The 24,007-nt window shown below is 38.2% G+C and overlaps 1 protein-coding gene across 1 annotated transcript in view; it reads right to left on the reverse strand.

The window, feature by feature from the left end:
• Positions 1-24,007, reverse strand: part of JAZF1 (JAZF zinc finger 1) — a 185,404-nt gene that overhangs the window by 73,548 nt on the left and 87,849 nt on the right. Inside the window, exon 2 of the mRNA XM_059487268.1 lies at positions 10,548-10,620. Within this exon, the coding sequence (XP_059343251.1) occupies positions 10,548-10,620 (73 nt within the window). The remainder of the gene's footprint in view (positions 1-10,547; positions 10,621-24,007) is intronic.

Here is a 24,007-nt window from a genome sequence, read left to right on the forward strand (position 1 = left end):
GGCTAGGTTTTTTAACACTTTATTAAGCATATTTCACATTGGAAGCTACTGCAGGGAAGGAGACTGCTTTCAACAAATACTCAAGTTTTGTTGAATTTACTTTACATTGTGTGTAGCAGCAATGGAACTTGCTACCACAAATTGTTGCCACCACCACAGAAGCTATAGGTGAACTGGATGTTAAGAGGAATGGTCCTGCTATCCACACCATAAAAGCAAGAAATAAATCCAGCCTATTCCCAGCTCAAAAGTTCTTTGGAAAGGTTCGTTCAAGGCACATGGTCAATCCCCAGCACTGATGGTGGCAGATATGAAATGTTACTTATTTGCAACTTTGGAACATGTTGCAAGTCACCTTTCTTGCACCTCCATCCACAATCCAAAACTCACAACTACATCCCTCTCTGTTATGGTGTCTTGCTCACACATTACAAAAGCTACTCTAATTAGAAATTACTAGATATTAAACACTCATGCAAGGCCAACACACAGCAATTCCTCAATAAATCAAGGACAGTTATAAATTAATAAATATCAATAAATAAATCAGCAGTGACTACCCCTGCAGCCCATCTACACCTGTAGATGGAATTACTGCTGTAATCATTTCCATCTCTGCCTGTATCCTCATAAACCACTTGGGGAAATACTTGTGCCTGATTTAAAAAAAAAAAAAAAACAACAACAAAACTCCACAAACAAACCCCCAACACTGACAATGAAAGAAAACCTTTCTCAGTTCTCTGAAAAATTGGAACAAGAAATCTAGAGTCTGCAAAATTGTACTGCTTTGGGGAAACCAAGACTCAGAAAGTACTAAATCAGCCTGACTAATTGTACTATAACTGAGCCAAATTAATTAAATAAAGACTCCCTTTAATAACATTTGTTTGCTGAGCCAAGCAAGCCTTTTTGAGTGTTTCAGGTCACCATAATCCAACATAATTCAACAATGTGCAATATGTAACATACACAACTATTGTTTAAGTGCATTGAATTCGACTTCAGACTTTCAGAGGTCAAAGACAGGCAACTCTATTCACAGACACATTCAACAGATGTACATCAGAAAAAGCCCATGTATTTGCACCAGTTTCAGGGTTTTACTTCTACTTTGCCATTCAAGTTCTTGCATCTACAGCTGTGTAAATTGTGTTCACTGTTTGAGTTCTGGGCAAGATGTTTCAGAAAAGTCCAAGGGAATGATCAAAGCAATCCCTTCCCTGTTTTTCATTCAAATCAGAAATTCAGGAATTCCTATGGTGTCTCTACACTGTTAAAAATTGTTTTCTGATTACATGATGCCATACTATCTTGGCAAAATTAGGTAGATTAAACAAAAAGATGATGTGCCAGGGCTCCTTCCTCTTAGCACTTTACAAGTTTAGGAGAGCAGTCCCAAAGGAAAACCAAAAGTCAAAGGAACCTTTTCTTCTTTCCCCCGTTTTCATCATATTGGAAGTTCCTTTACTATATAATACCTGCTCACAATCAGGGCAGTCCAGCTTCACTAATTCCTTATAATAACAGATACCCTCACTGCTCTCTTTCATGCTTATGTTTTGTATCCACCAGCTGCTTTCAGATGCCTTCAGTTTTGACCTTCATTTTGTTCTAGCACGAAGCCTGGTCACCATTCCAGCACACAACACAGGTTCCTTTCAGCTCTCTACTGAAGACTGTGCTTAAAGACTGATATAAACTGTGCTATTCCAGCCAGCGACCTAGGAGAACCCTCTTTCAAAAGCATTTTACTGGTCGACTCCAAAATTCCCTTGCTGACCTGCTAAATGCACCCTTGGCCTCAATAAGAGAGGAAACCAGCTCTGTCGAGCTCTCCACCTGGTCTCCATTTCTCGGGACACTGGAGCATTGCAGAGGAAGTGGTGGGATAAGGAATGTATCTTTGCAGGATATAAAATTTTCTCCCTGGCTCAGAATCAAATTGACAGGTCAAGCCAACCGCAAACGTATTTAATGAAAATTAAGGCCGAGAGTAACACTTTGGAGTAGGTTTCACGTAGCGGAAGATGACATCAATGTTCTTTCCTCACGAGCCAAGTTCTCTAAGCACTAAGAATATTTTCTCATCTGCACTTAATCTCTAGTCTAGGCTACAGGCTGTCCTAAAGCATGACTTGGACAGCCTTGGCACGCAATCTCCAAATTGTGGCCCAACTTTTATTGTCCATGACAATATATAAACTTTGGTGTGCAACTCTGTTTGCTACGTGGCCTTTATGTTTCTAGGCCCCATCCCTCACTGAGCACTAGCAAGACTTTGCAAATGACACTCAAGAGCCCTTACCTGGACATGCTACATGCAAAAATGAGAACGAAGGAGAAGAGAGGAAAACATCAAGCATCTTTAGACACCTTAGGAATTATGGATATGGTTTGTGGCATTTTAATAAATTAGTGGGATGTTCACTACTGGAATGAATCTAAGAATACACAATGTGCTCACATAACTAAAAACTAACATAGGAAAAAAAAGTAATTCAATAATTTGCATTTTGAATGATCAAATTTATTTGAAAATCTAATTTTAAATCTTTCTCTAGATTAATCCTGAGTGTGCTTTTTTGCAACAAATCAAAGTAGGCAGTTTTACAATGAAATATTGTTACTTTTCAAAAATCAGTGAAATTAGACAAAGAAGCACAACTGCTTTTGTACACAAGGTCAGTGATAAGTAAATTTTAGGTTCATAAAAAATCAGGCCACAGTCAATGAAAATAAGCAGCAGCTGGTCTGGGCTGCCTTGAGATTCCAGGGACAGCAAGTTTACCAATCTGCAAGTCATCACATGTAGCTAAGATTGTCATGACAAGCTTTTAGCAAAACACTGGACAGCATGAACCTTTCCTAGAGTCATCTATTCATTCTGTAATTTTCTCCCATGCATGTAATGTTTTGTTGCTGGTAATTTAAAGAAAATAAAACATACCAGGATAGGAGGTAACTAGCTGTATATGTCAGCCATTTCTCTAAATGGTAGAGACAGGAAGAACAGCCACTCCTTTCAGCCATTTTAACTCAGATTGTACTTGAAAAGAAAACTAATCACTATTGTAATATTTTTGCTCATCCTTCACTCATAAATCAAAGCATAATAGCTTCTCCAAGTTCTTATTTCTGCAGAGGATCTGAAACTGGGCACATTTATGTGCTTTCCAAATAGCTCTGCAAACATGTTAGGTAACTGCAATATAAAGAATGAACATATGTTATTACCAGAGTCTAGTAGGAATTAGGACCTTATTGTGGTATGACACAGAGAAATAGACACTGAGAGCCTTATTAGCCCACATAGCTGACAGCAAAATATCTCAATACGTTTTTTTGTGCAGCCAACACAGTCGTTCTGAGAACATTACTACTGCTTAGGATCAAATTTAAACACCCCAGAAATTAAATGCCCTCCTTTTTTAAAGCAAGAGACAAAGTATTTCTCCTTTCCTTTCGCTAAATACAGTGACTTGTGCTAGAGACCTGTGCAGAAAGCTGGGAATTGAAACAGAACTGGCCAAGACAAAAAACAGTGCCAGGAAGACAAGATGGTTTTTTCATCAATTTTGGCATGCCACGTTGACAAAGGATGAAGAAATACCAATAGAGACAAGAATCCTGAAAATCTTGAGGACTTATACTGACAGCTCTAGTGCTTGGTAACTGAATTACACAGAGGTCTGCACACATTCACTTGCAAGAAATGATGCTGACTTGGCAGTGCTTCTTTCACTTGAGATTCATGGAGTGGAAAAGAAAAGGAAAGCAAAAAATCATGAGTCCTGCACAGAAAAATTACCATAAGAAAGATAATTCCCTGTCAATTAAAAAAAAAAATCAACCCCACAACTAAGACACATTCTTTCAATGTCCTACGTTTAAATTCACCATGTAATTTTTATTTCAAGGCATGGCATTAAGGCTTTTCCTCAAAGTGCCAATCTGCTTTTTGATCTTTACTGCTGACATGAAATAGAAGAGCTGTACATCATATAAATCTTCAGCTTTGCTTAGCTTGAAATTGGTAAAGAGAGAAAGAGAAAACAAAGCCATCTGCATAAATCCTTCCAAACCAAAAGGCATTCCCCTTACCCTAACTATCATTCATTTCTGCACATCTTGTTTGAATTATCATCTGAAGTTTGTCTTGTTCCATCTCCAGAACAAGTCAAATAGCAGAGCATAAAGATATGGCTACATGAATAAAACCATATGATCTACTTGGTCACTGTTAACTTAAAAATAGGCTTACACAAAAAAATATTATCTGGCAATTGACATGTTACTTTGATCCTTTTCATTCTGTATCCTGTCACATGCATCCAATCCAGCAGCTACTGGAAGCATTGGCATGCACCTTCCATGTGATGAGAAGCAACAATCCAAGGGAATCACTGCACTTTTACAAAGTTGGGATATTCCATTCAAATGAGACAGTATCATGTTACGGGAAGGAAAAGTTAAATTTTAAGACAAAGAAGAAGAACTGTGGTACTAGGCACTATAAAATGTAGCAAGTCTCAACAGGTGATACAGCAATACTTCAACAGATTCACAGGCTCATATGCTCCCATGCAGAAAAACTCATCTACAATAGAATTCCTGAAATGGAAAAGTCTTCCTTGTCTTTACCCTTCTGTTTCTATATCATGGCATGAGAGTTAAGACAGTGTATACTATACCAAAAAAAGTGAGGATGGGTCTAAGTTATATCTTTTTTTTTAATTGCTTTTTACTCATTCCAAAAAATCAAATTAACTATTCTGAGATCAAAAAATCAATTTCAAGGAGTTTTATATATTTGTTGGTAGCATGTCTCAATCTGTTATGTAGCATCACTGATACAACTTCAAAGTGGAGATATCGTGCCTGAATTAATTAGAAAGACTTGAAGCTTGATCTATTGCTTATTGCAATAACTATTGCAGGGAATAATTATTTTAGAGAAAGATGCTCACCGTTCCCGAATAGCTTCACTTTCCATATGCCTCCTGCAAAAGTATTTTCTATGATATCAAGAAAGGAGAAACAAACACATTTCTCTCCACGCTCTTGACTTTCATTGCAAACTGTGCCCCAGCAGCAATTACAGTGATGGTACACAGGCATCAGAAGGCAAGGAGGAGAAATGCCAGGAAGAGAAGCTACATCCTACCCCAAACTAATCAATAGTCTCAGGATTAAAACACTCTTAGGGAATCAAAGGGGAGAAAACTGAATTGTCTCCCACAAATTACTCAAACAACTTAATGCTTGTGCTCTTAAAAAAAAAAAGGAAGCAACAAGAATTTCACTGCTGCTGAGAAAATATTTGATAGAGCACTCTGATGGCACATCCAGCCATGGGCTATGACCTCCAGGAGGCTACAGTCTTTCATCAGCTTTTTGTGCAACTACTGCTCATAGTTTACCCCAGGAAAATCTCTCAGGGCTGAACCACAGGAAAAGTGCAATGTGTTGCAGTATCACGTGGTTTGGATGCTCTGCTAAGAAACTGATGCCTGAAGATTTTTAGCTTTTTCATATATTTGTAGCTTTATAGATTTTTAATATATGGTTGTATAGTTTTTAACACTTTCTCAGCCTTTCTCACACTTTAGAACAACAGCTAACCCATTCTAAAATAATCTTGAAATTCTGTTTAGTCTTATTCCCAAGAAGAGAATTTCTAACATGGACCTTTTGTTTTGCACCAGCATCTGAGGGACATACCAAGATACAGGGCAAGGAACCCCCTGGAGCAACTCCAAGGGGCAGACCCAAGGGTGGGTTGAAGAGGCAAATGGTCCCTTATTGGTTGTACCTGCTAGATATACTAATTAATTACCCTTATAAAAATCATAGAAATCCTCTGCCATGTGTGCACATTCCTGTATTTTGTGCACCTGAAAGCTTTCATTAAACAACAGCTATTGATATCACCACTTCAACATTATTTGCAAAAGTTTTTCTTCTGATTCCAGGCAACAAAATCCCACAGATGTAGTCAAAGTACATTGCCTCAAATCCAAAACTATCCTTCTTGTTACTGCATTAGTAACTTAGTGCATACTAAACATAACATTACCTAAAATTTTGTCACTTTTTGAAATAGCTTTCAAATAATCATTAAATACTATGGTATTGGCTATTTGTTTTACTCCTGGAAAAAAAAAGGTAATAGCAAGCTGGACAAGACACAGGGAGAGTTTGCAGTGGCCAGAACTTTACAAGCAATTAATTTCTTTCACAAATGTATATCCTCACAGAAATTATTGATTTTACTTCTAATGGTATTAAAAAAAGGAGGCAAAGTAAGAAAACTTTGTCTTGAAAAGTCAATGACAGGTGAAATAAAAGGGCAGGGGGGGACATGAGATGCCTGAAGCCTATAGGACTTTACAATGGTAACAGTGAGGCAAAATCTTGCTAGTTAAAAATGAAATCTGGAAGGAGGAGACAAAATGTTAGATTGGTTCAGAGATGTGCAAGGATAATCTTGGGTTCTTCGTCTAAGAATGCCATCCAAGTTTGATCACAGGTTCCATTTGTGGTACCAGCTGTGCATGAGAATGAAATTTATAGACATTTAACAGTCTCATTCAACAGACTGCCCAGAGGCAACACTGAAAATGTTCTCACCAGTGTGCTCTAACTGCTTTGCAGGATTGATGCCTAAAACGTATTTTACTGTATAACCCTTCTTCTATGACCTCAATTATGAACAGAAAAACACTATTAAAAAGAACCTGGGGTTAACATAATTAAAGCGTTTTGCTAGATTTTAAAAGACTTTAAGATTATAAGTCTTTATTTTCAACAATTCCCTAATATAGTCATTATGCAATTTGAAGTAGAAACAGTATATAATTATGACTGCTTAGTTTCAGCTGTAGGTGCATACTAGTTTTCTTTTTTCCCCATCTGGATGAAACTTTAAAAAACAAAGCAATTACTGTATTTAAGAAAAATGTATTTCATGGAAATTGTAATAAATACAGAATTAATTGTTCTTTTTATGGTATATGTTTCCAATAATATATGTTACTATGGCACCTCCCACCCTTCATAATCAAGGTGAAAGGAATTTACTCCAATAATTTATGCTTTCTTCCTATTTCTGATACTTCCAATCTAAAAGTTGAAATACCTCCATTAAAAGTTAATTGTAAAGAATTTTTCATCCACTAAAGTTGGGAATAAGAGCTTTTTTATTATAAACATTTTTTTAATACTACCTTTTCAGACAAAGGAATTATCTGCATGCCTCTGTTGTCTTCTCACTTGTGCCAGTAATAGTGGTATGCTTGTTTTGCTGTTTTCTAAAAAGCCCAAACATTCCCACAGCAGCTGCTCTCCTCATTAACAGGTAACCAGCAGTATCCACATGACAGAAACTTTCAAAAATGAGAATACTGAGAAGTCTCTGTCCATGAGACTGCACCAGGCTAAAAGCCTTGGTTGTACCCTGCAATGCCAGGTAACAGAGCAACCTCGAAAGCCATCACCTCTAAGGACAGACCAGCACACTCAGAGGCACAAACAATGCTATGCAGATTCCAATAAACTGCAAGCAAAATTCATAGTCATGTTTATTATCTTAAAGCTATAAATCCTGCATTTAAGTAGCAGTATAAGCAATATTAATCACGGTGGCTAACTACTGCATTTCAGTGCAATACAAAATATAAAGGTGTCCTGACCCATCCACAAAGGAGATGCCCCCAGAAAGTACTGGAGGATGTTGGCCCAAATGCTCATTTGCAACTATTCCTGACAGATCACAGCCAGAACTCCATTCTTGTAGTAGCACCACTGAACTCCTTGCAGACAAACCTCTCCTGTATTTATAGGACGGAAACAGATTAACTGCATCTGCTTTGGCTGTAGTGTGTCTTTTATTGATTCCAATTCTGACTTCTAAGAAACCAAAGCAGAAGAAAGCAGGGAATCCATCAGTACTGGGGGACTGCACTAAGGCTACACTAAACTTTGTCTGAGAAAGGGATTTGTGGCAATTCAGTCAGTGTCTGATGGAAGTGTTTGATGTAGCAGTAACAAACCATTATGACCCATAATTTATATTTTGTCCACCCATTTTAAAAGGAATGTTATCTGCCTACATGAGGATCACACACTATGGAAGCAGCATCTGTGTGCAGTTACTGAAAGCTGTAATGGCAGTAAATCTCCAGTGGAGAAAGAGTTGGAGCCTTACAGATTTAGACATCCACAATCTGAGGGTTGTTTCAGAACTTCAGAGCTCAAACAGTATTGCCAAAATAATATGCCTGAGAAAATAACCAGGGATAGAAGGGAAATGGAAACAAGAGTATGTTTCAAGTTGTAAACAGAGACTCCAGTACCCTTCTCTCTCTACTATCTGTTTTACTGATACTTTATCCTCCCAGCTATCAAGCCAGACAACCAGATTTATGTTTTGTTTTAGCTCATAATAGCCGCCATATAACAGGGCAATGGGCAGAGCATAAAGCACACCCATTTAATCTTTCTACCACAACATATATTCAGTGCACATCTTATCATACAATTTTGGCAGTCCCTGAGAATCAGCTGCCCCTATTTTCCCAGGCTCCACGAGACCGTATGGCCCACACAGAGCATATTGAATATACAAACTTGCAGAGGAAGATTGTTTTAAGGTCTGTAACTCACAGCAGGAACTGAGCTAAGTTCAGTTCCACTTGGAAGCCATAAAAGCATGGGTTTAAAAAAAGCGCAGCAGTATCTGGTGTTTGATATCTAACAGTATGCAACATGTTTATGACATGTATTAGGCTACAAAATCTGAGTTCATAGCCTGGGACAACAAAGCAGAACTCAGCTCTGGCATATGTAGTGGGAAATAGAAAGGCATGTCTCGTACTGTAATGGATATTGCTGCTCCCCCAAGAGCTTGAGTTGCATAGAGCAGGTGGTTCAATGAAAGATACTAGCACTTTGGAAAAAATTAAAATACAACTAAAAGAGCAACTAAAGAGCAGCTGGTTCAAGTACAAGTCAATTCAGATTCAGTTTTACTATACAAACAACACAGTTCGGTTCTCCAGAATTACTTTTCAGAAATGACAGGGTAAGAAAGTTTGGACAAAATATGTGGCAACTAAAACTGTCTCAGTTACACAGAACTTTGTTTAAAGGGTACCAAAATAATGAAATCTGGATGAGTTAACACTTTCAGACTACTTTAAAATTAGTCTGATTCCAAACTGGATGATAAGTCCCACTGTCTTAAAACAAGTCCCATGGTCAAGTATATGTTCTTAAAAGCAGCTTTTCCCTAATTAAAAAAAAACCAAAACCTTTCTCCTCTCTCACATTAAGTAACATAACCACAGAAGCAAAAAGAGAAAACACCCAAGTATATGATGGAAAGAGGGAAACATACCAACATGCACAACAGCATACCAAGCCTACATATTGGAAAAAAAAAAGTTTTATACATTAAATGAGATCAGCAGAACTAAGTGTTAAAAGGGTCATGGCTAATTTCAAAATATGCTTTAGGAGTCGGACTGTCTCCAGGAAGAACAAGAGTTACTTGCCAAGTAGGAAATCATGTCAATACTGGCTATTCTTAATCATAGTCTCATGCAGTGGAGAAAATGTAGTCATTTCACCAAATGAACACCAGATCTTACTTCCATACCTCCAAGTATTCTTACCCCACACACCCACTGACATTTTTCGCTGCAGCAAACATTAGAGAAAGTGGATTCTGTTCTTTAAAAAGTTTGTTGGCTTTTGCTTTTGTTTCACTTTTTCCCATTTTTAAAATGAAGTAGAATTATAAAGAAAAATTTTGTGCAACTCATGAGAGTTTGAATCAACTCAGTCTATGCCAAACTGAATCTTGGGTTAATCTTCCAAGCTTATAGGGTTATGAGCTTGTATCTCATCCTCTAGACAGCAAAAATAAAAATGCAAACTATGCATAAAAAGTAATAATCCATGCTGAAGTACCCTGGAGGTTTCAGTACCGCCATCAGTCAATAACTGAAAAGCTGGGGCTCTGTTACTTAGAAAAGTACTTAAAAATGATTTAATTTCTTAATTGCTTTCAAGTTTTAGGTTACACAGGACTGGTAAGTAAGACTTTTAAAGATATATATTGTGGTTGAAAAACAACTGAAGTTCTGTAAAATTCAATTTATATGCTGAACTATTATCAGATAGAGCTTTTTTCAATCATAAGTGAAATCTTTCTCTACTCACTTGTGTGAAGTACAATAAAATAGAAAACTAAGCCAAGAAAAATTATCTTGTTTGGCATGAGATTTAGCTACAACATCAAAAGCTAAAACCTCGTTCCTAACTATTTGAGCAGTACAGCTGAAGGGCTGCATGTGCCCTATGCAAAAGTCATTAAAAATTCAGTTAAATTTTAATTCAACTGTTTTTCCAAAACAGATGTTTTGATAGTGTCATATCCCATGATGCAAAAGAGTGCATCCATAAGCATGCCAATTTTGATAGAATACATATTGTATATACCAAACCAAGATCAGTTATACCTGAAAAATAACCACACTTACCTGTTAATGTAACTTAGAGCAACATAGGTTGGCTGCTGAAGTTCTTGTTTTTCTAATACACGTGGGTCTGTATCTGGAATAAAGAAATACATACACAGAATTGAGATTTGTGCACTTACACTGAAATTAGGGGATTGAATGGTGCAAAGTAACCTAAGTGGACACAAGAGGTACAAAATAGCTCAACCCAGTTTATCCATAGAGTACACTTAGCACAGCTCCATCACTTGCTCATTCATTCATAAACACAGTATTGCATTACTTTACCCAAGAATTTGAAACATCAACAGTGATGTAATTTCCAACTGTCACACAAGCTTTCACAATCCCCCTCATAAATACTAGTTTTCACTGCTTTCCATGATTTATAGCATTAAATGGCTCAAGCTTGCTTCTTTTTTAATGTAGGTATTTTAACATTTTAACATGTTCCAAGAGTGATTAGATCTCTTCTGCTGGGTATTGAGACTTTTCTCCTGCATCTCTGAGTTTTGTTCTCTCCCTTCTCTACAGCTTATTTTCTGAAGCTCTGAATCAGAAAAGTCATACAAAAATGCTCTTGAAGCAAAATGCTTGCCAAGCAGAGCACTGCCCACCAAAAGCCCCAAAGCAAACATATCCAAATTCCCTCAAGTGCTAACTTTCTCATTCAAATGAAAAAATATGTTTTCAATCACTGTTTCAATTGTCCTTTGCAGTTAAGTTGTGCTTTTATCTAACAAAGGAGTTTTGGTCTGAATTTTTAAAACCAAAGCCAAGGGAATATGTTCATAGTTTAGACAGCATTCTTATACCAAAACCCAGGGTTATATTGAAGTTTCAATATAACTTGAAGTTTCAAATACAACTTTGCCCTGCAAAGTTAGGCACCTTTAGGAGCTGAGCATAAATAGTCTTCAAAAGTTCCCAATGGAAAGTGTGCATCCTGCCTGTGCAGATTACTATAGTCATTAACAACGTTTTATGCATTACTTGAAAAGCAATTCTGTGTGTAACTTCTGTGTTTTAACTATCAAGAATAAAACCTGCCTTTACCAAATGGCTCCCCACAGCACTGCTGCTCTCCATCTTTTATTTCTCAGAACCATCTAATTTGTGTTTGGTGAGGGAGGAAGGGCACGAGGCACTCCAAGCCAATCCTGTATTTTGCATTGTTCTTGCTTCCTCCTAGAGATTTTAAGCATTGTTAATGTTTAAAAACTCATTATCTTGATAAGCACATTAGTTTGACTTGATCAGTTGCTTTTGGTGGTTTTTGTGGCGTTTAAAACATGATACAATTATTTTGAAATCTGTCTCTGCTGCTGTGCCTTAAGGAAGATTTTTAACTGAACTGAATGGGGATGGTGCTTGAGGGTTTGTGCATTTGTCACACCCACACCACTGCTGAAGCAGATAATGTCCTTATTCAAGGAGAAGGGAATCCCCTGTCTACCTCTCAAAGCTCAGACTGACCCTAATCCTTCTCCTTACACTAGCTCCTGCACAGCTTAGGCTGCAGGATTTGCTAACATGCCTTTATCAATATCTCTGAAGAGATAATAACTCTATGAAAGTTCAGTGAAGAGGGATAAAAGTACAAGTGCCAATCCAATCAGCAAACCCAAGCCCGTTGTTCTTAAGAGGAAAAGGTCTTGCTGGTGCCTGGGGAAATTCTGCAGTGTTTGCCAGCACATCACACTCCATATGAAGCTCACCAAAGACAGCAAAGTGTCAGTGATCTCCCATGGCTCTTTTCTGAGGAAGTGAGGTTCACACAGCATACACAGATCTTTATTTGCCTTTGTTTCTATAAAACCCATCATCATTTAGCAGGCCAAGCATAGAACTACTGCCATGGCGAGCTCTCTTAGATTTACACTTCGGTGGTGCGTGGCCTGCCATGGAACTGTCTCAATGCAGAATGTCTGCAGGGCATTAATCCCAGCCAGGACTAGCTGAGAACTGCTGTGATGCCTAGAGAGGCTACCTGGAACAGAGGCTGGACAGAACTAAAGGAATAAAGTAGGTATTTATTGAAAGGCCTTTAAAGGATACACCTTGGGCAGGCCAAGAGACCAGCTGTGGCTTTACCCAAGATGGTCGACCAGTCAGGAGTTTTCACACTTCTATAAGTTTTGGTCCATTTACATATTGGGGTTAATTATCCAATTACAGCTTCAGGTTATGAAGCCCCATCCTCTCAGATTGCTCTCCTCAATCTGCTGGTGTTGCTTTTTGGGCCTGAAGCTGCAATGGTGTCCTTGGTTCTTAGACTGGAAAAGGTTTGTTTTGTCTAACAATTGTTTTATCTGTGAAGAGAACTTGATAACACTTTATATGAAGTTCAGAGTCACACACTAAGGCAGTACAGAATCTGAAAAATGTGAAAGCTAAAACGTAAGGCATCAGCTGCAACCCAAGTTCAGGCATCTGTGGTTAAATGACTATGTCTTTGCTAATCCAGTTCTTAAATGGGATTAACCTCCACCTATAAACAACAGTTTCTGTGACTGAAGGAGACAAAATTGGGGCTGGTTTACATCAGAGTGCTGCACATTATCAGTGGGAGACGACAAGGAAAGGCTCTAATGGAGAGCCCACCACCCTTCCCGCAGCTTGCCAGCAGCTCCCATAATACCAGCTGAAGATGAAAATACAAAGACAAAAACCAAAAGCCCCATAACTTTTGTGGGAGTGTGTTATCAAAGCAGAGAGCAATTTGCCTGCTGGCACCTGGAGAAAGCAGACTCCTGTCTCTCAGTAGGTGCTGCCTGTCACACAAGGAGCACAATGTAGATTCTATTCAATCTATCTGTCCCCCCCCCCATATATCAGACTTCACACGTTTTCAAAGTCAATTATGCTGCATTTACCAATTCCAGAAAATAATCCAAGCCATGGTAAAAAAAATCTTGTATGAATTTAGCAATTAGAATGCTTGACACATTTTTATTCTCTTGCAACCAGGTGCTGGGTTGGCAGTCATGAAGATACTGCATTCACTTCTGCACTGCAGCAAGAACTACTCATAACAGTGCTGGTACTATTTCTCTTCCTCAGCTATAACACAAAAAACCCCCCACATAAACGTGTTCTGGAGCCACAGCAAGGCCCTCAGAGAAGAGCAGAAGAGAGGAAAACCAGCTGTGCCACAAGTGCAGCAGCCCTGGGGCCCTGGCATAGCCCTTCCCCAGTGGAGGGACATGAAGGGGCACACTGGCAGCTCCTCTGCATCCACCTAAAACCTGCATGGCTGTGCTATCCAGGCACATGCACATCTGGCCCACCACTGCCAGCTTTATAAACTGATTCATACTGGACAACTAGACAAGTAGTATGAGTGTATAATTAAGGCTGAGAGACCATAAATTGCACTGAGCCATCTTTGAACTGTTCACACAAAGCCAGGCATTTTCTGTGGAGTATGTTCTAACAAAATAAATCACCGACTACTGAAGCATGCTATGATTACTAAATCACCTCACTACACAGAAATACTTTGCAGCTTGAAAGCACTGCAAAATCCTAACCTGGCAAAATATTTTAAAGAGAGCAAATAATAAACAAAAGCATACATATAATCCTGTATAAGCAGAGTCTTCAATTATATAATTTGGTTCTGCGTTAATATTTCTGCACAAAAATACACGCCACCTCTTCTTTGTATATAATGCAGCAATAAGCTTTTACCCTACAAGATACAAGAAAGTTATCAGAAGCAACTTCACTTTCATAAGAGCTCTGGTTTTAAATCACAGTGAAAGATCACTTTTCACCTTACAAAATGCTAACAAATTCCAGTGGCATTATTTTACAACCACGAGCTTTCTTCTTACGGGGCCCAGGAAAGATCACTACCACTAGCAAAGTGGTGAAGATAGTCTCTGAAGAAAAATAATGACCTGAATGTGGTAAAAATTTTACTGCCCTTCAACATCTTGAATATGAACTGGCCAGTCCTGTTTCAACACCGCCTTGCCACCATTTAACAAAAGCAGAGGTTGAGGTCAAGATTGACAGAAAATCCAGGTGCCCAAAGAAGGAGACATGAATCCCTACTCACTTACAAATGCAGTGGCTGGATTGTCAACATTTTTTGGTACCTATAATCCTCCAAGAGATTTCACAGACCTGAGTAGGTCCTTTATGGCTGATAACTATCCTTTTATCCATCTTTGTCATAGGGGGTACTATGCTAATTGATTGTGGGGGTAATTATTAGGGAACAAATTTCAGCCTAACAAACAAGGTCTCTCAGTGAGCTCCAGTGAGCCTCTGGTGAGAAGTACTAGACAGTTCACTGATGTTGCAGATATTACTTTTTGGAGGGAAGGGTTTAGAGATGTCTTAAAAAGAGATATTTAGAGACATCTCAAAAAGACCTAGGTTTGAAAAATATGTCTTCTGTAAGTCGTATAAATTTTATACCAAATAGTTACAACAAAAGCAAAAAGGCAAAACTCCACTTGCCAACCCAAGGGCCTTATTTCCATTTCATTTAATCTCTAAAAGAGTAACAAAACACCTTTAATGTAATGCAAATAACAGCCCTGCAAAGGATTTTAAAAGGATTTTAAAAGCACATATTTGCAAGGACCAAGGACTTACAAGTCTGTCCCAAGTCACTTGGAGATGTTAATGATAATCTCACCTTTTTGTGCGAGATCACACTGGGTTAAGCTGCCAACACAGAGGTTCCCCAGACTCAAACCTGACTTTGCCAGAACATCCATACACACGTTCTGCTCGCCCACCAGCAGGTTCACAGAGTGCCTGTCTTGTATTTCACTTGGCCTTGAAACTGGCTGATATAAGTCAGCTCAGCTAGTTAATTAAAACCTACACTTCCCTTGAAACTGGTTCGCTTCACTAATGATGCCAAGGCAAATATTTCTGTTGGCTTCCTCAAAAGTCTGCAATTGTTCCTATGTGGATGTAGCTTAAAAAGCCAGAAATAGATAAATTCAATGTTACTGGAAATTGCTCCCCATCTAAAACCTCCATTACAAGGAAACCATTATGAGTTTCACAGTATCAATTCCAAATGCAATGTTGTTCGTGTCTTCTTGTAAATAAAAAGAGAAAATATCACAGACAAATTAACACAGTCTCTTAATTATATTTTTACCAGGAAAAAAAAAAAAAAGTCCTCATCTTCAAAAAGGAGATTATGCTCTTCACTTCAAAGACAGAACACTGGAAGATAAATATGATTCTGCAAGAGTTTCAAATCTGGAATTCAAGAACATCTTTACAATTTAAGCACAAGTTTAGGTTCTTTCCAAGATCAAGGTGTTAAATGCCACAGAGATGGACTTGTCAAAATGTGTGACAGAGATCAGATACAAACTTTCACATTTCCTCAAAAAGCTCTTCAGATAACTTAGCTCTCTAAACAGATGACTAAGAAAGCTACATTCAGGCAAGTACAAACAAGAAAACACTCTACTTATGTCAAGTTTCACAGTTTTGGTGAAGGCTAGAGGTTCCAGAATATGTTTTAGGACAAAATTCTGCCTGCTTGGTCTATCCCAGAGTTGCAAGAATTTCTCAGTTTGCTGCAAACAGTTTATTTCCCCCATCAAATTGTACTTAAGTGCATGAAGCCATGAAAAAAGAGACCCTTACAGACACAGGTTACATAAGTAATACAAGAAGGTCATGAAACTGCAGCATTTTTGGCCAGCTGGGGGACAGCTCTGTTGGGCTGCTGCTCAACCCAGGCCTGTGGACTTCCCACAAAGCAACTGAGCAATTGCAATTGCTGCACTACAGCAGGAGAAAAATGCACTCCAAAGACAAGGTAAAGCCTCAGAAGTCACAGCCCAAAAGCTGAACTGCTGCGGACTTCTCCTAAAGCCTTCAAGCACAAAAAGGTTCTCATTAATCTTAATAACTGCAAATTACATATTACACATGTAGACAAGTGGTTAGCAAAAGGAAATGTCAAACAGAAGGTTTATTTAAATGGAGGCTGCCTCAGTAAAAAAACCCAACAAGTATAAATTGGGAATGCACACAGAGGCAGCTGGAAGGCAAAGCAGCAGCTGCTGACTTAACACCCTGGATTAGCACACACGGGCCCCTTCAAGTTGGTGCACCTCTCAGGGAAGTGAGGCAGCCCTTGTGGAGTTCCCAAGGAAAATGGTAATTTGTAAAACTGCCTCTTCATTGGAAAGACACCATGATCCCAGGGACAGCGCTCCCAGCATTTTAGCTTCACTGAGTCTGAATGAATGCAGAACCTCTGAGATGCAATCAGAGGACACCACTGCAAGAGGGAGTATAAAAAAGGGGCGAGAAGTTCAAAAGCAGAAAATCATTGAAAACTAAAGCACAAAAACCTCTGAGACCACCACAACCAACAGCATCCATTCACTAACTCAGACTAACACAAATGAAATTCCATTTTGTAACACAACCCCTGTGAGACACAAGAACCCAGGGTTTTGTCATATGAGAAAATGGTATCTTGGTGGGTGATAAAATAACACATGGTATTTCAGATAACCTACACAGAAACAAGCCTATGCTTTGATACTACAGCAGAATAGAACCTTTTATATAACACTACATTGGAGCAAATCTGTTTCATCCTTGCAAGCTGCCACTATTTGATTCAGACTGTGAACTTTCAAAAATAATGGCCATCCCGTATCTTGTCCAGACAAACAGGATTCTGATTACAGCTTCACATGCATTAATTTAATGCACAGTTACTAAAAGTATTTTAGCAACACAAATGAGGTGATCACTTGACATTTCCTATTTTTAATTTGGAAACCAAATAGCCAAGTAAACAAACAGAAGGACTTGCAAACCTGAAAAACATCATTTATTGAGGAAAAAAAAATAATTGTGGCATAACCATATGCAACAAAAGGTTATTTCAGATATGGACAATAGAAAATAGAAAGAATGCATGGAGTCCAGTCAAGGATCCTGAATATTTAAAAAATGTTCTAATTTCTGCAATTAAGTTAATTATTGCACAGTAGTGAGTGACCACAGTGCTCCTCAGTTGCTGAAAGCAACCTTTGGATCTGTCATGCTGCCTTCAAACAGGCAATTAAAGTGAAAAATGAGAGTATGCATAACTTTCCAGTACCATATATTAGATACAAATAACACACAAATAAAATCTGAAGTTCTCAAACCAAACACTTGATACAGTTAGTCATGCTTTTATCTGTTTACTTGAACATGTATTGCTTTGCTACTCTTGAAATCCTTATTACAGATAATCTACCGCCTTAAGAAGAGTTTTCCCTTACCAGAAATTAAGAGAACTTTCCAATTATCTGTCCCCAAAATAATTTGCATTAACTGAGGCTGAGTAGTGTAAAACATTCCAGCTGTGGGCTTTCCTGGCCCCTTTTAGAGTGGTGCTGACTGGAGATAGAGCCCGGCCCTGCAGGGCCCTGTGGCACACCTGAACAGGCTGGCACCCACAGGCTGCCGCCGCCTCTGGCACAAAGAATGGCAACCCAAACAACCCAAATTCAAGCCATTTCCTACTATGACCTTCTCCTCTGAAAGCCCAAACAATCTCCAGCAGCAACTTCAAGAAAGAGAGCTAGCTGTGTAGGAGGGTATAACCCTAACCCTTTCAGAAAATATTACAGTGCACTGTGACTGAAGACACCCTCAATCTCAGCAGCTCATGCCTCAGCATAAAAACAGCAATGCTGTAAATCAGCTACTTAATTCCTATTCAAACAGAACATAATTGCTGGTAACTGGCTGAAAAGCAACAAATGCAAAAAAAAGGTCTTTGTGATCTTTCAGATGTAATGAACTGCAAGCACACTTCATGTGCCATGATGCTTTTCCACTTATTATGCTAATTTGTTTTTATTTGAAACACACAATTATTGCTGCAACCAAATGCAATCATTAATCTATTTATTTGATAGGCAAAATATTCATGAATCAAATCAACAAGAAATAAGCAGTGCTGGAAATGTCCCTTAGAGAAGGAAAAAACCTCCATGACTGCTGCTATTTAATTTTACTTTTTAATATTCAATTTTTACGCATTTGAAATGTTAACATCTTGCTTGCAATTTCTAAGTGCAAATACACTTAATGAAGCTTGACATAGAGAAAAATTAGAATGCCATTTTCACAGAACTTAACAACATTTGATTCAAGTCAAATAACCTCATGATAGCCCACTGGAGAGTAAATAAAAGGTCCATTTGCACTTAACAGTCAAGCACACAGGACATAACATATATCATTAGTAATCTCTGAAATTATCCCATTTCAGTAATTAAATGAGCATTTTTATTCCTCACCACACTATGATGTCTCTTTTGGCTGAGAGTTTTAAAAACTCCTGTACTGTGGAAAGGCATTCACTCAGATCAGGGAAGGCCTCCAAAATCAATTAAAACAAAACTTAATTAATGATCTAAGGATCTATTCTGTACTGAAACAATGATCAAACCACTTTCATGACCTGCAGCACTGCCCACACCAGCACGATGGTCCCTTTGACCATTTTTGTTGGATTGAAGGACTCCTGGCCAGCATGGCTGTGCTGCCTCCCCAGACGGCTCCCGACGGCAGCAAAGCCCCTCAGCCTGCATGGCTGCGACTCCCTGGAGGTGACCTGGTACTGGGCTGCCTGGGGGAAAAGGGTTTGTCATTCCCTACCCTGCCACACTGGAGAGAGCGGAGGAAAAGGAGCTGAGCCAGCCCTGCCTGCAGAATTTCTATGTATTCAGTCAAACTGCTCCATTTCCAGCGTTTCGCACATTTCTCCCCTCTCTAAGGTCAAACATATCATTACCCAGCACATCTGGAAGTGACACAAAAAAAATAGAAGAATGAGGAGCATTCATCCTGCTCTTAGCATTTTGCCAAAATTATAAGGAAATAAATTTTTAGAGTTGATAATTGATTGATTGAGGGTTAGATTCTGTGGGTTTCTGTGAGAACCCAGGCCTTGTTTGGGCAAATCCACTGGGAAGTTTGGCCTTTTTGGGGCAAAAATTGGTATCTAGTAGTTTGAAGAATAATCTTTACATAAACCACAAGGCTCTGTTTTTTCAATGTGAGGCGAGTGCATGCTTAAGACCATATTTTAGGATAAACACTTTAGCATAAAGGAAGCAGTTATTTCAAAACAGCTAGTTTTTCTACTAAAAAAATTTAAAATTTATAGGTTTGTGTTTGGCCTTCATACTAATATTACTCAAATACTCAAACCCTTGTTCTCATCTAGTTTTAATAATGAAAACCAGGCTAAACATTCAAAAAGAAATAAAACCTAGTATTACTTTATATAAAACTTCAAAAATATATATATCTTGTCAGTTCTGATGCTTGAGGGTTTTATTTCCCAAAGTAGTAATGATCTCCAGGAGTTAAAATAATATGATTATATCCCAACTCCATGACCAGCTAAACCACAACTGAACTGCAGTGGCACATATTTCATTTGCAATGCCAGAGGATCTCCATTTGAGACTATCAACACAGCACTAAATTTCCAAGTGTCACTGGGAACAGGCCACCTGTAATTTTGGTTGGAAACACTAATATGAACTGCTATAAGCAGCACAGCCAGTGTTTTACCAGTTCAACCTCTTCATCTTTACCAGCAATGAGAAAGGAAAGCTTTTTACTCTCACTTTAATACTGTGTCTTCTCTCCTCTGCAAACAGTGGTTGAGGGATTTTTTGGTTTATTTTAAGGGAGGATTGTATGAGAAGGAAACAAAACATATTTTTCCTCTGAGTCACTAAAATGACTATAAGCAGTTTATCTTCTGTGCTACTACTCTGCAGTCTTGTAAGAGACAGGATTCCTAATCTTTGCTTCCTGCTGATAGGGAGTGCACAGAATTAAGCTATTTCTTGTAAGGAAGAAGGAAAGAGCATAATTACCTAGTGTTACTCAAAAGAAGCTCCAGAAGACAGCAACCATGCCAGGTGGAGCATGGACAGGAACCAGATGTGTCAGAACACCAGGTGCTCAGCTAACCTTTCGTTCCGGAAATGTCTTCTTCCAAAATTCGTTGGTAAATACCGTGGCTTATGTAATTTTATTATTTTATTTCACTGAGGATAATTTCACCACCAATATGCCTCATCCAAGGCCATGAACAGCTCCAGATTTGTCACCAGAGCTACAAGTGAAACATCCAGCAACAAGCCTACTTTGCAGGGAACAAGAAATGCACAAAAACACATATCACATATCACATTTCCCAAAGGGAGTGAGGGTGTGGTGTGGGGGTGTCCCTCTCTTTAAGGGGAAGACATCATCACTGAAATAGTCCACAAATGGGAACCTAATACTCTGAGATGAAAAATCAATTTTTCTGCAAACTAACTGTCAATAAACTTAAATAAAATTGTTATCATCCCCAAACAGCACCTTTTGGAAGTCTAAGACTCAGTTATTGGGACAACAGGAACTGGCATATGAGAAAATCATTAAGGGCTGTTAACAATCAGCCTTGAGCAACAAGACTCTTTTATTTGCCCTTAAGTATTAACAGTGGAGCAGAACCTTTGCAGTTTTGTACCTTAGACATCTGTTTTTGAAAGAGAATCTCAAATTATCTGAGAACTGAGAAGGTGAGGTAGATTATTTCATACACTGAAGTTAGTGAAGGGGTTCCAGTATCCCCAGCCACTGGGAAGCCAAGTGACAGCAAGGGGTTTGGTGCCCTCCATTGAATGAATCTGGCCATCTCAGTCCAGCTCTTAGAAAGAACAGGATTTTGCAGAGCAGGGAATGGGTGAAGCCTCAAAGCTCCACTAGAACTGGATGCTGCCATGTGCGCTCTCACCTCAGTGATCTGAACCCATACAGCACAAAGATAAAGATGAGGTTTTACCCTCATGCAACCACTCATAAACTGAGGCTTGCAGAGGGAGAATAGAACCAAAAGCTGAATGGTCAGTTTAAAACAGTAAATAAAAAAAAATTTATATAAGCTAAAAAGTATCAACATGAAGCAGACATTTAAGGATATAGATGAGCTTAATAATCAATGATGTTCTAAGACCATGGCATGTTCTTATACATTCTAGTTTTACTTTATTATCCCAATCAAAACCATGCAACATCCAAAAAAACAAACAAAAACACCCCCACAATCCCCCAAAACAAGCAAAACACCCTCCCAAACCCCAACAACAAAACCCAACCAACCAAAACAAACAAACAACCCAACCTTCCCACCCTGTGCTGTTCCCCCCCACCCCCCAAAATCTCACCTAAACCAAACAAAAAAAAAAATTGCCTGGTGTGAACACATAGGAAATACAAGAAGTTACCAATTCCTTCAAAATTCTTACATTATCTTTGCCCTCACACAGAATTTGAATATAAAATAATTAATCAAATAGTGACACTAATGAATACAAAGTCAGCTGACCACAATAATAATTTTAAAAAAGTCCTTACAATGATGATAACAGGAAGATTATTCATTATAAAAGCTCACAAAAAATTACATGCTATTCTTTGGCTTCCATAGTTTTGTCTGGCATTCATGATAGCCTGAAGTATCTGTACTTCCTTAATGATTGATGGAATAGAAAGTAACAGAAGGGCATTGCACTTTTTGAAGGTGAAAGTGATGCTCCAGGTTCACACAAGTCAAGCTCAGGCAGGCTTCTCAGCAGAGAAAGCTCATTTTCTGCTCAGCAATGTCTAAGGGATCAAGCATTCTAATAAATGCACTGGTATGTCAGAAATCAGTTTTAATTAAGTAAAGGTAAGAGAGAAGATATGAAAGAGAAACTTTCCTACAAGCAGTAAAATTTCTCCTTGCATTGAATTATGTAAAAAAAAAATCTCATAATTGCACGTGAATTTGAAATGTTGTTTATTTCTGATGTAATAGTGTAGACAAGCAATGCCTCACTCCTAGCTTAGGGTAACTTTGAAAAGTAGTACAGCCCTGTTTCAAAACAGTGTTAAGTTTACTGTATTTAATAATTTGAAAAATGGATCATTCAGAATTCCCAGAACACCAGTTATTTTGCTATTCTTATGCATTATAAGTAATTAGAATATAAGTAATTAGAATCAGGAAGAACTTAGAAACAGGTAGGGACGAAAGGAGGACATTCAAGCAAGGCCTTCTCAGATCATTATACTAAAATATCTACTGTATATATGCACATCTTTCAGGGTAACTAAAAAAAAGATGCACATTCTTCTAAACAATCTAGCTGCTAATTTTACAGTCAGTACTGACAAAGAAAATTTCTTTATGAAGTAATGGTATAGCACCTTCTAAATTCTACTACTGTTACTGCTAAACAGCATTTAATTAACAATTAGGAGTTAACAGCATTACCAAATATTACAGTAATAAATCTTAATACAATTTTTATTCTGTACTGTTCCTCCTCTGATCAATACCCAAGTACGAAACAAAAAGCACAACATACATTTACCAAAATTACTTAAGGGATATGATAAGAGAGAGACAGTACATAAAGGTTCTGATGCTGAATTTGAGGGCAATTTAAACTCTTCTTAATTTGTCTCAATATTTATATTCAGCTATGCTGTTACTCTGTTGGAGTTATTTGTAAACACAGTTCTGTAAAACCCTCTAAAGAACATTAAATAATTTGTCCCCAAAAGACTATCAGTTTATAGAAAAAGACACTTTCAACTTTAAAAAACCCCATATTTCAATAATGACCTTATGAGTATAATGGCACATGCCATCAGAAAAATAACATCACCTTTCCAAGTATGTTACTACCTGCAACAGCAGGTGCTTCCTATTTTTAGTCTGTTTCTCTCTTCTCAATAAATAGTTTTAAAAGTTTACCAAAACCCTTTAAAACATTTCCATCAAAGGCTTATTTAAAAAGGTATGGTCCATTAAAGAGTATTTATTCAGAGGAAGAGCTTCTTTGGTTTGTTGTTTCTAAACAAACTAATAAAAGAACCCAAGAGGCAACAAAATACTTCTCCAGTTCCACAGACACCTGCATACTAGCATCATGACAATATAACAATATAACTAATAATTCACAATATTTAACTAAAATTGCTTTGAACTCTTTTTATATTCATCACTAACATGGTGTGCAAGTATGGTGGTTGGATTACAAGAGAAATTAAGACCACCAGCAATAATGCTCCCCCTCCTCCAAAGCATTTTTCCTGCCCCTCCAATTAGCCTTTTCTATTCCCTCCTCCTGTCTCTAAGTCCATTTGCTAAGGCTGTGTGAATTATCTCCCTCTCCATTCGGTTTGGATTTTAGCAAGTTCTAATATTCATTCCTTAAGGCAGTGTCAGTGTGCTCACCCCTTGCTCTACAGAGTGGTGCTGATTTGCAGAGAGAAGCAGAGAAATGCCTTGCAATTCCTCCACAATTTATTCTAGCTCTAAAGTTTTCCAGTGCAGTCAGTGGACTACCTAATAGCCTAGTCAAAATGAAGACAAACATCTTCTATGACAGAAAACCGTGGGGAAGGTGGCATGAATT

This window comes from Ammospiza nelsoni, chromosome 1, assembly GCF_027579445.1.
Source record: "Ammospiza nelsoni isolate bAmmNel1 chromosome 1, bAmmNel1.pri, whole genome shotgun sequence".
NCBI classification, from domain to species: Eukaryota; Metazoa; Chordata; class Aves; order Passeriformes; family Passerellidae; genus Ammospiza; species Ammospiza nelsoni.